The following is a 13,857-nucleotide window of genomic DNA, read 5'->3' as shown; positions in this document are numbered from 1 at the left end:
AATTAATGACAAAACCTGCACATATATCTGAAAACGTTACAATGATCTCAACATTAAAGATAATACTAATAATTAATTGACCGAAGTGAAGTCTAAGATTCAAGTCGACGGTTTGGCATTTCTCTTAATGTTTAAATGTTTATATATTGCGCATTTACGGCGAAACGCGGTAATGGATTTTCATAAAATTTGACAGGTATATTTATGTTCCTTTTTAAATTGCGCGTCGACTTATATACAAGGTTTTTGGAAATTTTACATTTCAAGGATAATATAAAAGGAAAAAGCAGCCTCCTTCATACGTCAATATTAGAGTGAAAATCAGACTATAGAATTATTCATCATAAATCAGCTGTCGAGTTGACTATAAATTGCATGCCATGACGCATGCAATTCAATATCTCTATGTAACTTGGTAAAAAATTAGCACCTGTGTAGACTATAAATTGCATGCCTCATTGAATGCAATTTTTATGCACTATTAAATAGGATGCAAAGAACTTATAACAGCTCGTCTGGGCGCCTAGATGTCTTCTGGTTTTCTCGCGCTAAATTCTGGAAAGCGTTATATGTTAATTGAATCTTGTGTAAGCATGATCTGATCAAATAAATAGTTAGTGTATCAGTGTGGATGTGCTTATGGTTTGGGACGTCGTTATAACTGCGCGAGGTCTACTGTTCACAGAACTACTAGTGATACAAAAATGAAATATATGGGTACCTACATTGAATAATCGAGTGTTAGTAAACACTAATAGTAGCTCTACTCACAATTTTAACACTGAACAAAAAAAAATTGTCATAGAAAATTTGTCAATGTCATAGCAACTGCTATCACAATTAGTATTATCAATTACGCGTATGTTACAGTCAATAGACAGGCAGACAGACGTTAACATTAATATAGAACTTATAAATGAATTATTATGTTGAGTATTATTCAGCTGAAATCATGTGTCGGCGCATAAAGGACAGTCAGTGTGATACCAGCCTGCCAAATAGCATCAGCTTTTTTAAATGAATTGAAAAATTACATTAATAGCATCTAATTAATTCCAGCTGGCTAAATGATAAAAAAATCGAAACAAATTTTTCTTCTTTAGCACTTTCAATGTTATTTGTATATTCTGAAAAAGGACGATGGAGTTAGGTCCGCCGCAAAGTAGACCCACGTTAATCCACGAAAAGCAACCCACGCTGTGGAATGTTTTTTAAACCATTGCTATAAAATTATTCATAATCAATCAGCTGACAAGTGATTATTCATTGCATGTATTACACAGATGTCTAGAGAAGCCTATCAATGGTTTACAAAACATCCCACGGCGTGGGTTGCTTTTCGTGGATTAGCGTGGGTCTACTTTGCGGCGGGCCTTATTGAACTCTGCTGTCCAACGAACTTGACCTGTAATAAGGTTCAAAGAATACGTGTTCAACATTTGAAGCTGATTGATCAATTCTCTCTAATGTTATTGTAGAACATACAAACAGATGGACAACGACTTTGGCCTTCAGTAAGTCAAAGGTGAGAACTCGCTAACGCTCGTTCAATAAATCATTGCAATTGTTTATTTATTTTACTACTCAGTGAAACCTGGGCCCTGTTTCATAAAACTTATGTCACGAAATACAGGAGGATCACCATTCCAATTACATGCTCTATACAGCTGATAAAATCAGCCGTTCCTGTATTACAGGACTTCCAAGTTTTTATGAAACAGGGGACAGTGACTTACAAGTCCTGTAATACAGGAGAGTCACCATTCCAATTACATGTTCAATATAGCCGATAAAATCAGCTGTTCCTGTATTACAGGACTTCTAAATTTTTATGAAACGTCTTATTGCAACAAAAAAATTTCTGTCTCATCATAGAAATATGAGAGATACAAAAAGAGAGATTCAGAGTATAATTAACTTTTAAACTTTCTTTTAGAAAACTCAGAACACATTTTGAAAATTCAAATTTCCAATATATTTTTTAAGCTTTCAAATGTATTTTCATTTCTGTCAAGGTATTGTTTACAAAAATCAGAATATATTACTTTTGTAAATTATAAATTCACACAGGAGGTGCTAGAATGGAATAGGATAATAATAATCAATAACAAATTCGAATAAATTCAAATTAATTTTATTTATCAAAGATATAATATTATTTGCTACAACTGTATTTCCTTACATCGTAATGCCTGTCTTACAGACAGTAGTTTCATAAACTTGAATACTTGGCTAAGATGAAATACTAGCTTAGAATGCATTTCAGTTCTCTCGAACGCGATTCTTATTGTCCTGTTAGTGTCATCCCTCACTCATCCACCATTACCCTCCATAGCATGGTAACAAAACACCATATCAATTTTATCCACTGTCCTCAGTAACATGATCTGAAAAAATAAATTAATATCAGTACCAGAAATTTAATATAATTTTCTTTTATCTTGGCAGCCACCAACATTTGTGACATTAATTGCATCAAAATTGTATTCCAAGAGCAGTATATCACGACTTATACAAGATGCTAACATTTATTATCATTGAATGCAAAATGGATGCCGGTTCAGTGGTGAATGCCAAGAATGGCTTCTCCAAAACTTGAAAGTAGACTATAAAACTTCAATACTAGGGACATCATGACAAATGCTCTATGTTTAATCTACAAACATCATATAATCACTGATGATGATGTCTGTTGCTATGCTATACTTGTTAAATTGAATAACATTTAGTCCAAATGCTCTTTGTGGGTGGAAATAACTTCATTGTATATAAGAGTACTAAATCTTATTATACTGAAGTTGCCAATCTTTATTATATTAAAGCCACATAGACAAGAAATTCACAGCCAATACGGCTGATTGTCACGGACAAACAACCTCGAAATCAATTAGGGAACGTACTGGAGGCTATGGGAAAACCTCCAAATCACGAAAATTTCACCTCCTGGCCCCCTAGAGACCCCCAAATTTTTTCGACATTTGAAATCAGCATCGCACAGAAAATTCGATAAAAGCTATTTTGTTCAGCCCCCGGAGATAAGCCTATAGCCATAGTTCAATTTCAACCGAATTCAAATGGGGACCCGGGAAATTGAGTTTTCATCGAAAATTTGAAGTTTTCCCAAATACGAAAAATTCCCAGCCAAAACTATAAGATCGCTGTGAAAACTGAATACCAAATCTGTTGCATACTACACTGGAGGCTACGGAAAACCTCCAGACCTTCCAAATTTTTCCCCCCGGCACCCCTGTACTCGCCCAAATATTTGGGACACATTTAAATTTGTTTCCCACAAAAAATTTATTTCAAGCTTTTTTGTTCAGCTCGCCAAGTTAAGTTAATAGCCATAGCTAAATTTCAACCAAATTCAAATTGAGTTTTCATCGAAAACTGTGTGTGTGAGATCTTTGTAACGTGTCGCGCCTTTCCTGGCATCATTCCAAGTTGTTTACTGACCAGCAGCTGTGATCTAATTTATAGTCACAGAAGACAATTGGGCGGGCGAAGCCTGCCTCCCAGCCGGAGCGCGAAGCGCGGAGGCTGCTAACCCCCCCTATTGGGGGTGCAGGGGGCGAAGCCCCCTGCCGAGCGCGAGTTTCTAAAGAGTTGCTAAGTGTTCTAAAAGAACACTTCCAACTTCATGAGTGTAAATCTTTTGATCAGACCCTTGTCCGATTCAGCCGCCTTCATTAAACTATTCTACTATGAGATTTGTTGAAGAGTTTTCCTCTCACATAGAGCATTCATTTTATAGTCAGATATAAGACACTACAAATGCCAAAAAAATGTTTCTTATCCATTAGATTTTACAGTAACAACATTCAGGTAGACCTACTTTATAATGCCTGAATACAGGCGAAGTCATAGAGGTCTTTCTTTAAGCTAAGGTAACTTTTCTCCATTCAATACAGATAAGTGGAATTATAACCATTAATAAGACAGTCAAATCCTGGAATGTGACAAAAATTAATTGTTGATGAAAACATCTGAAGGCCACTTTTAATACGTCAGAAATAAACCCTCCTCTACTCAGGCATTTATTTATACATCAAGTTAATGAGCACTCCGCTCTTATAGTCCTGTTGTATTGTTGTTTATTAGAAGTAGATCAGCTGTTGCAGGTGTTTAATGTCATATTTTGCAATGTTAATTTTCTCTGAAATTTTGATTGATATGATTGATCATGAGCTCTATTTGTCTAAAACAAACATAAAAAATTTCGTTACTTAGAAAATTGTATAATTTCCTCCACTATCGTAATATACAGAGTGTCCCACCAAGGTTGTAACAGCCGTTAACCATAGATTCGTTAACCATCGATATATCTCGAAAACTAAGGTCGATAGGAAAGAAGTTTACTGAACATTCTTTGTCAGAAATGTCGAGTAGAATCTATGGTCAACGGCTGTTACAACCTTGGTGGGACACCCTGTATATTGTCGAATTATTCTAAAACTTGAAGAAAACATACTTTGAGCTTCTTCCTTTGAATAAGAAAACGCACCTTGAGCATGATTGTGTATTATTTTACAATGTTCATCATTTTCATTTCAATTGTAACTTTGAATAGAGGAAATAGGTATGCTTTTAACTTAGTTCTTATACATTTTATTTTCATTGAAGTAAAAAAAGAAGACAACATACACATACTTGTTTCATTTCTCATTATTTTTCATTTATAATTGTATATCATACTCTTGAAATGCTCTAGCAGGTTTTGCTTCACCGTAAGAGTTAGTTAGTTGAATCGGTTTACTCTGGAAAATGTCAAAAAACTCAGACAATCATTTATCTAGGATTGCATCAACTGTAAACAAGTTTGATCCTGGATTAGCAGTGTTACAAACTATTCAAGATGGCGGACAAACGTTTTGAAGTGTCAGAAAGTAGCTTTTTTAATTGGAAAAGGAACCACATTCTATTATAAAATGTTGAAATTATACATCAAACTGAAGAGAATTGAATCCTCTACAACCCAACATTCAGTACTTATTTTTCGATGCATTCCCATTGTTGTTGGGTAATAAGCGAAGTGAGGTCTAAGATTCAAGTCGAAGGTTTGGCATTTCTCTCAATGTTTAAATGTTGCGCATTTAAGGCGAAACGCGGTAATGGATTTTCATTGAATTTGACAGGTATGTTCCTTTTTTAATTGCGCGTCGATATATATACAAGGTTTTTTGAAATTTTGCATTTCAAGGATAATATAAAAGGAAAAAGGAGCCTCCTTCATACGCCAATATTAGATTAAAAATCAGACTATATAATTATTCATCATAAATCAGATGACAAGTGATTACACAGATGTGTGGAGAAGCCAGTCTATTGATGTAATTAAGGTCTATAGTTTCAATCAGGTACTTGTGGATGAGAATACTACGTGAGGTCTACTGTTCACAGAACTACTAGTATAATAGGATTCCAGCTGATTTGTGTTGTAATAAAATAATATATCATTGCAATTGTTTATTTATTTTATTGCTCAGTGAAACTGCTTGTATTCCTCAACTTTCAACATTTATTATTTGATGTTAAGCATGCATTGTAAAATGTCTCATCCTATACTATTAAACGAGCAACTTCTGTTTATATTGTAACGCTCCTTGGGGGTTCCTTGTTTTTTGACTTGAATAATGCCCCAGACGGAGACGTCACACAGGTATAAAATCTTACACTGAATCCTCGGTGTTGTAATCTCAAATTTATGAGTATGTGGATGAATTCTACAGAGCACCAGACTGAGAGATTCAATATAAGATTTAATTTAATAGTCCAAATCGCGGGAGGCACAAACTCCTGCACACCCCTTGATCTGTTCAATGACTATCTCTATGAGAATAATACTCTTTGCAAGTATGCGTCGTAGTGTAGCAATTGCTAGACACCAGATTCAGAGACCTTAAATTATTACCTGTATTGTGGACAGTGCACAAAATCAAACAGGTCGAGCAAGGAACTTGGTGCATATAATTTGCGGGATTGCGCCACTAATAAATTCCGACGGTCTAGGCTAAGTTTGATATACCAAATGCCGTTCGGAAGATACTTCGCGGACAGAATATTTCCAAGTTTCAGGCTCTATTGTATGATTCTTTACGCTGTAACTGTTTCTGCTCTGTGGTAGGAACTTTTATTCCTAAGTCGATGAAGGGCACAGATAGAAGAAGCTGAGATATTAGCAGGTAAGGACAGAGAACGTATAATCTCGATCTGACCCCACTTAATATTTCCACTTAGATCTGTTCCTTGAACCAGATTTGGATCAATTATTTCAATGATCGTTTTTGATAATAATAATAATAATATCTTCTATTACTTAGATTCATTTCATTTCATGGTCTCAATCATTTTAAGATGTCACAACATGATTGTATTTTACCGGATCTCGAAAACGGCTCAAACGATTCTCACGAAATTCAGAACATAGTAGGTTTATAATATAAAGATTCGATTGCACTAGGTCTCATCCCTGGGAAAACTCGCTGAAGGACATTAAAAGGATAATTATTATTCATCCTTGAAAAAACAGGTGATAATAATTATTTCGTCGTCTGTTGGTGATGGAAGTGAGTGAACGAGTTCATGTGTGTGGGACTGTGTCAAAATTATGCCTCATCTGTTGAGCTTTTGTAATCATTCAATCAGGTGCTTAGTGCCGGTTGCAAAAAAGCCGGGTTATTTTCAATCCTGATTAATTCCAGTATATTCATCTTTTTTAAATGGTCTTCTCTGATTTGGTTCACGTGGAGTTAATCAGGATTAAAATTTAACCGGCTTTTGTGCAACTGGGCCTTTGTGAGGGAAATTTTTGCATTTCTCTGTGAATAAATTTATTTATTAAATAGAGCGATCAATACAATAGTCGGAAAAGAAAAAACAGGCCATTGCCCAAAACTTCTTCAATTTCCTGATTTTGTCACAAATCGTCCAAATATTATGTAGGTTATGTTCACTTCAATTTCAACACCAAATCTTCAATCTGAAACTATGAATCAGAATAAAACAAAGAAAATCTTAAACAAAGTAAATCTCAATTTACTGTGATTAGATGGAACATTTCTGTATGAATGATATTATAATTTCTTCTTTTGTAATAAATTTTTTATGCCTTTGTACTCCATAGCGAAGCTTGGTCCCCGATATTTGCAATAAATAAATGTCTTCCTCATCATAGAGATATGAGAAATAAAAAAATTCAGAGTATGATTAACTTTTAAACTTTTGTTTAGAAAATTCAGAACACATTTTGAAAGTATAATTTTTTAATATATTTTTTCAAGCTTTCTAAAATGTATTTCCATTTTTGTCAAGGTATTCTTTACACAAATCAAAATATATGACTTGTGAATATTAAATTCACAGAGGTGCTAGAATGGAATAGGATAATATATTAATCAATAACACAGATATGAATGAATTTAAATTAATTTTACTTAGCAAACATATAATATTATTTGCTACAACTGTATTTGCTTACTTCGTAATACCTGTCTTACAGACAGTAGTTTCATACACTTGAATACTTGATCAAGATGAAAATAATACACTCACTTGAAATGCATTTCAGTTCTCTCAAACGCGATTCCTATTGTCCTGCTAGTGTCATCCCTCACTCATCCACCATTACCCTCCATAGCATTGTAACAAAACACCATATCAATTCTATCTACTGTCCTCAGTAACTTGATCTGAAAAAATAAATTGATATCAGTACCAGAAATTTAATATGATTTTCTTCTATCTCGGCAGCCACCAACATTTGTGCCATTAATTGTATCAAAATTGTATTCCAAGAGCAGTATATCACGACTTATACAAGGGCTTATAGCTCTCCAACAATGCATCGTAAAAACTGATGATTATCGCAGGTTTGTAGAGCATTGGATTCTCTTTGAAATGATGTATTATTTCACTATTCCAATTGTATCAAAATTGTATTCCAAGAGCAGTATATCACGAATTATACAAGTGCTTATAACTCTCCAACAATGCATCGTAAAAACTGATGCTTATTGCAGGTTTGTAGAGCATTGAATTCTCTTTGAAATAATGTATTATTTCACTATTCCAACTTTTTCTTTCATTGTCTTAGCAGCTTTAATGTAGGGGGTGAAATTTTCATTGCTGCAAAATTGATCGTTTGAAAATGTCATTTGAAGTGTCTGTGGAACAATTTTGGATTTTGCAGCTTAATTTGGACCAGTTAGTGAGTGAACATACCGAAAGTGCGCATCTTTATCATCCCCTCTGCTGAAGGTGTGGAACCGCTGAGTTGACACTTGTTTCAGCAATGGAAATTTCACCCCCTGAAAGCATCAGAATGCATTCTGACTCTAAAATTTAAAAATGAAGGATATGTCAATCATCAATATAATACACGCTCAAGAAGAACGTATGCACTTCAACAACATAGAAGACAATTCTTTGAGAAACGTCCTTCCTACATGGGAGCTAAGTTCTTCAACCAGCTACCAATTAATATCAAAGAGAAGGATGGTGCGATTTTCAAAAATGAAGTGAAAAGATATTCAATTTCTATTAGTCCTCATTCCACACAAAGCTTTCTCAACTGATTATTGTGAATTATTGTTAACTATTTTATTATTTTATGACACTATTTATATTGTAAAAATGCAATGATAAATAAAGAACTATTTGATTTGATTCGATTTGACCCCGCAGTTCTGTTTAGGGTATTAAGGAGGTAAACATATCAAAAGTCCCCACTCCTACCCCCTGTGCTAAGGTGGTATGGGTGGTTCAAAGATACATTTTTTTGATTTCTCGCATATAAATCAAAAACTATGTATCTTACGTACATAATTGTTATTTACAAAATTTAAGCTTACATAATTTCCTACAATATTCAAAACATTTTACACCTTCAAGAGCGGATATCTCGAAAACTAGAGAAGATACCGTATAGAAAAAGTTGTGAGATGAATATTGTAGGAAATTATGTAAGTTTCAATTTTGTAAATAACAATTATGTACGTAAGATACAGTTTTCGTTTATATGCGAGAAACCAAAAAATGGTACATTTGAACCACTCACACCCCCTTAGCACAGTGGGTAGGGGTGGGGACTTTTGCTTACCTCCTTACTACGTATGCATGTGAGCATAAATTGAATCTACATATAATATTATTTATAATATCATGAATAATTTCGTTATTTCTAATTAAATAAATTGACATCAGATGTTAATTAATTTTTATGTATGTATCTTAGATTAAGTGTAGTAGCATATACTTATATTTATTTTTTGTAAAGCTTTTTTGTATTTTGTTTTTGGCAAATAATATTCATTCATTCAATTAGTTTTAGTATACTGCTTGATAGGCCATAAATTAATAGTTAATACTGTTACAATTGACTTGACAGTGTCACGTGGTAATTTGAAACCACCAAATATTTCTAAATGAGCCAATAAAATGTAATAGAACTATAAAATTGGAAAGAAGGTTAGACCTATCTAAAGTGTAAATCAACTCAAATCAAGTATTACTAGTGATTAGGAGTAATAGCATTATCAACAACGATAAGAAAATATGTATTATTGTGATTTAATAATTATGAGAACTCATTGGTAAGATCAAAAAATTATAAAGCGGCATAATTATTATTGGCGGATTACAAAAATAAAAAATAAAATAAAATGCATGAACATTGAGGTTAGAGTTACTTGTTTACGTTTTGAAAAGAATTAGTCGATCTTGGATAAATCGATAATTATCCGAACCAATACTGAATGAATCAGCTGATTATTCGATCAACCCATATGACCGGTTGAATCATATAAAATTCACTCATAAAGGATATATTATGTATACTAAAGGAAGTCGATGTGTAGAAATACAAATAACTATTATTTCTGTATAAATATTTATTATAATCTAAAAAAGCATGATAAATCAAGAGTATAAAAAACTCATATAAAAACTAAATGTATTATCTATTAAAATCGTATGTTACGATTTATTTATGAATTCAATTTAAGATAAATACCCCATATATCTGTATAAAAACTTCTTTTATTAAATTTTTTCTATTATAAAGCCGAGGAAGCCCTGATTCCCAAGGCAACCAATTGTATTGAGTCTATTAAATTGAGGGCCAATCAGAGAGTAGCTTATAGAATTATTCTAGGAAGAAGCAAATTTTTCTGAAAACCTCTTTCTTCTGGCTTAAGATCCCAACCCGAGAGGATGCACATGGAGTTTAGGGTCTTTTCTTATTCCTTTTAAAAATTTTTTAACGAATTATTAAGCCAAACCCTTTTTTAAATGTAATGTATGTTTGTTGAATGTTAATTGTTTGTGAACTCAGTGCTGTCAAGGAGTTCGTAATTGTAAAGATTCCCATAAAAATAGCTTTAATTCGAAAGAAACTTATAAAAATCTGGATCACACGTTAGCCCAGCAGTGACGAAAAGGAGCCTACCTAATTAATTATTGGAAATAATTAATTCAATCCACGAGAACATCCAGAACTTCAGTCAGTGAGTGATAAGTCAAACCAAATGAGCTCATTTGTCTACGTTCAGTGGGGTAATAATTAATAAAAAAGCGCTATTCCAATTAATTAGAGTTAAAATAAAAAGTCACCACGTGTTGAACAATATCACATAGTTCACAAGAACATTTTATAAATTTATTTATTATATGTAGGAAGCTTACTTCCATGCACTGCCCGAATTCATATTAAAAGCCCTGAGATCTCATGTTTGAATATTAATTTATTAAATATTAATTTTGTTTATTGAACAAAACATATCATATCAAACTTATAGACCGAACAGGTTTTTATCTGCAGAATTTTATATTGATTGGAAGTCTAAGTACCAGTATTAAATATAATATATTTATGAATTTGAAATTCATTATTGTGAATATTAGCAAAGCCTGTGATAATTATTCAGATTTTAAAAGTAGATTATTTAAGTGAATTATAGTTATATCGAATATTTTATGCACATCTTTTTTATGGGAATATATTTTGTGTTTTATGTCAGCATACAAACTTATAGAATTTTTTATTATATCCTAACTCATCTCGTGTTATATAGTTTGAGCTGTTTTGGTACCAACAAATATTTAGCAGCACTTAAAATCATAGAATCAAATAATATTAACCTTATTCAGAGCACTCAATATTTATCATCCTTTGATGATATTCAGTTTATCAGCCAGAACAAGCATATTAAGAAATTATAGTAATAAGGTTCCAGTTATATCATATAAGGATCCAGAGAGCTTCAAGAACTGGCGTTGTAAGTTCTAAGGAATTTTGAAAGGGTATATTGGTGAATACTTGTATTCACGACGAGCGTTTTAAGAATCAACTAGAAACAACTATAGTTGGTCCTGATTATTCTCTAGTGGTACATGGTTACTGATAATCAGTCATCAAATATTCTTTTAATTTCCTTACTGGTATTCTTCAAGAACTTCATAGAAGCAGCGGTAAGAATTATCAATACCTGGTCCTTGAACCTTATGGTGATTATTTGTATTTATAAAATTCATGTTTCTACCACTGAGCTAGAGCTGAGGTTTGAACCCAGTAATTTTGCGAGCCGGAAGGCCTTAATTTTTTGTGAATTTATTCGCAAAAGAGGGAATTTAGAGACTGCTCTTATAAATACCAGAAACATCGTATTATCTGTGAAGGAATTGCAATCTACAACTTCTCACAATAGCTTCATAACGTGGGACTCTATCATAAGAGATAACCCCCCCAGGAGCACAACTTCACACAATGGCACCCAACCAGTGGAGCATGAGGAAAAGCTTACCTACTCAATCTTACTATCAATGATTAATGAAATTATTGATAAAACTGAAAGCTGCAAGAAACATAATCTGAAGTTGTTTCGACAAGATATATCTGATGATCTATTGTAAGTTTCTGGCTAAAATAATTGAGTTGCTCTTCAAATTAAAATTTTTCAAGCTGCATAAATACAGACAAACTGTATCACACGAGTTTGAGAACATAATTCTCATAATAGAGAAAATTGGATGGAAATTTCCATAAAAGTTATAGTAAAAATTTTGATTTTGATCTTTGAATCTAGACATTGTATGCTGACCAGGGTTATAGGTTATTTGAGGCATTATAATACTATCGTTATTCAGGAGGATAAGACCCTAATTAAAATTTTAAGAACTATATTAGTGTAATTTGTAAGCCATATCTGTCTATGTTGATAAGCGTACCTGTAGCACTAGAAGGTCTTTTTGTAATATATGTATATGACACTTGAAACTTCAACACAACACAATTTTATCCAGAATAGGCACTATCACTGAATCCATTTTAATATTCCTGAGACTTGGCAACACACTTGGCTATTTACTCGAAGTTTTCCATAATAACGTCACCATGAACCAGTCGCCGGCTAACTCGCAAATTTCCTACTTCAGCGAACATCCCCAAAACTATGTAGCCACGACACCGGCAAATCAACAGCCCCAGGACGATGCAGCGGAGACCCCACGAGAGAGAGAGGGAGGCAGCATATGCTCCATCAGTTTCGACCCGCAAAACTTAGCCCAATTGTCTTCTACGAAGATTGATAACGTCGTCGATGCGAGTAAGTCCGATGAGAGTCCGGATGAGGGAGTGAGGGCGTCCAACCCGGTACCGGCGTCTCCGCAGATCGCTCCAAGCGTCGCCGAAGGAACGGAGAATGCCGCTACCCAATCGCCATCCGATATCGCCAGTCAACCGCCATCCGCCACCAACCTGGAAAAACGCAATACAACATTAGACTCTTCAGTCGGTTACATTACCAATCTTATGGCAAATGATTCTACAAACGAACTCAAACTCATGCTCAGTCAAATCTTAGCAAGACAGGACAATGAAGCGAAGGCAAACCGGGAAGCTATGCAGAAAAATAGTGAAACTATCACTGAAAATATTACCAAGACTGTACAAGAAGGTATTAAAACCATGGATGCAAAATTTTCTAGCTTCAGGAGGAAGTGAGAAATATAATAGATACAAAAATAGATACTCAATCTGCAGTTATCAAAAAGCTAGAAACTCGTCTAGATGATGTCACCTGTCAAATAAATGAACGGTTGGATGACGTACCAAAGGAAGTTGAAAAACAGGTGGACGTATTGGGTAAGGAGCTGGGCACCGCTATCATGGGAACGGTCATGGGAAAGGTGTTAGAAAATAAGGGCGAGATAGAGTCGAAAGTGGAGGAAAATAATAAGAAAATAGTAGAAATAGTCAAGGAACAAAGTAACGTGCAGGCATGTATAGCAAATTTAGCGGAGGAGGGGGCAAAATCAAGTGAGAGATACGGCATGTTGGAGAATGCTATAGGCGGACAGCAGTTGAAGCTAACCGGATTGTATGATGAAGTGAATACACATAAGAAAATTATGAATGATAAATGGATCGCAAATGAAGAACGAGTCTCCAGAATAGAGACACGTATGGAAAATATCCCGGTCAGTCGAGTGCAGTATACACCGAATGAAGCAGTAAACGGCACTCAACTTTTTCAAAGTCTTGGAAAATTCGATAATTCCTACCGTCATATGCAACCCCGACCATTCATAGATCAAATAAAAGCTATTCAGGAACTGATACCCACCTCTTGGTTAGTATGGCGTTTCCAACTGTCCAGTCTACTACTCGGCGAGCCGCTGATGTTTTTCCAGAGCCGGATGCGAGATATCAACAGCCTGGAGGACTTCATCTCCCAGTTCCTGCAACAGTATTGGAGTAAATGTAAACAGATGGACGCATTATCAGAAATTATTTTATGCACTTATGATAGCAGAAATGGACAATCCTACACTGATTTTATAACAGATTTGATGAATAGAAAC

At 34.2% G+C, this 13,857-nt stretch overlaps 1 protein-coding gene and 1 long non-coding RNA gene across 2 annotated transcripts; both read right to left on the bottom strand.

The window, feature by feature from the left end:
• Positions 1-2,112: 2,112 nt before the first annotated feature.
• Positions 2,113-8,696, bottom strand: LOC120351800. Its single transcript, XR_005571536.1, has 3 exons — positions 8,221-8,696; positions 7,552-7,688; positions 2,113-2,387 (listed from the first exon to the last, which is right to left on the bottom strand). It is a non-coding gene; the product is annotated as an uncharacterized LOC120351800 (long non-coding RNA).
• A 3,608-nt stretch (positions 8,697-12,304) lies between these two features.
• LOC120351798 lies at positions 12,305-13,825 on the bottom strand. Its single transcript, XM_039430153.1, has 2 exons — positions 13,620-13,825; positions 12,305-12,751 (listed from the first exon to the last, which is right to left on the bottom strand). Exons 1-2 carry the CDS (start codon positions 13,722-13,724, stop codon positions 12,554-12,556), a joined length of 303 nt encoding a protein of 100 aa, XP_039286087.1. The 5' UTR covers positions 13,725-13,825; the 3' UTR covers positions 12,305-12,553.
• Between the last annotated feature and the right edge of the window lie 32 nt (positions 13,826-13,857).

This window comes from Nilaparvata lugens, chromosome 6 (assembly GCF_014356525.2).
Source record: "Nilaparvata lugens isolate BPH chromosome 6, ASM1435652v1, whole genome shotgun sequence".
Taxonomy (NCBI): domain Eukaryota; kingdom Metazoa; phylum Arthropoda; class Insecta; order Hemiptera; family Delphacidae; genus Nilaparvata; species Nilaparvata lugens.
This window is presented reverse-complemented; position numbering and strand designations above follow the sequence as displayed.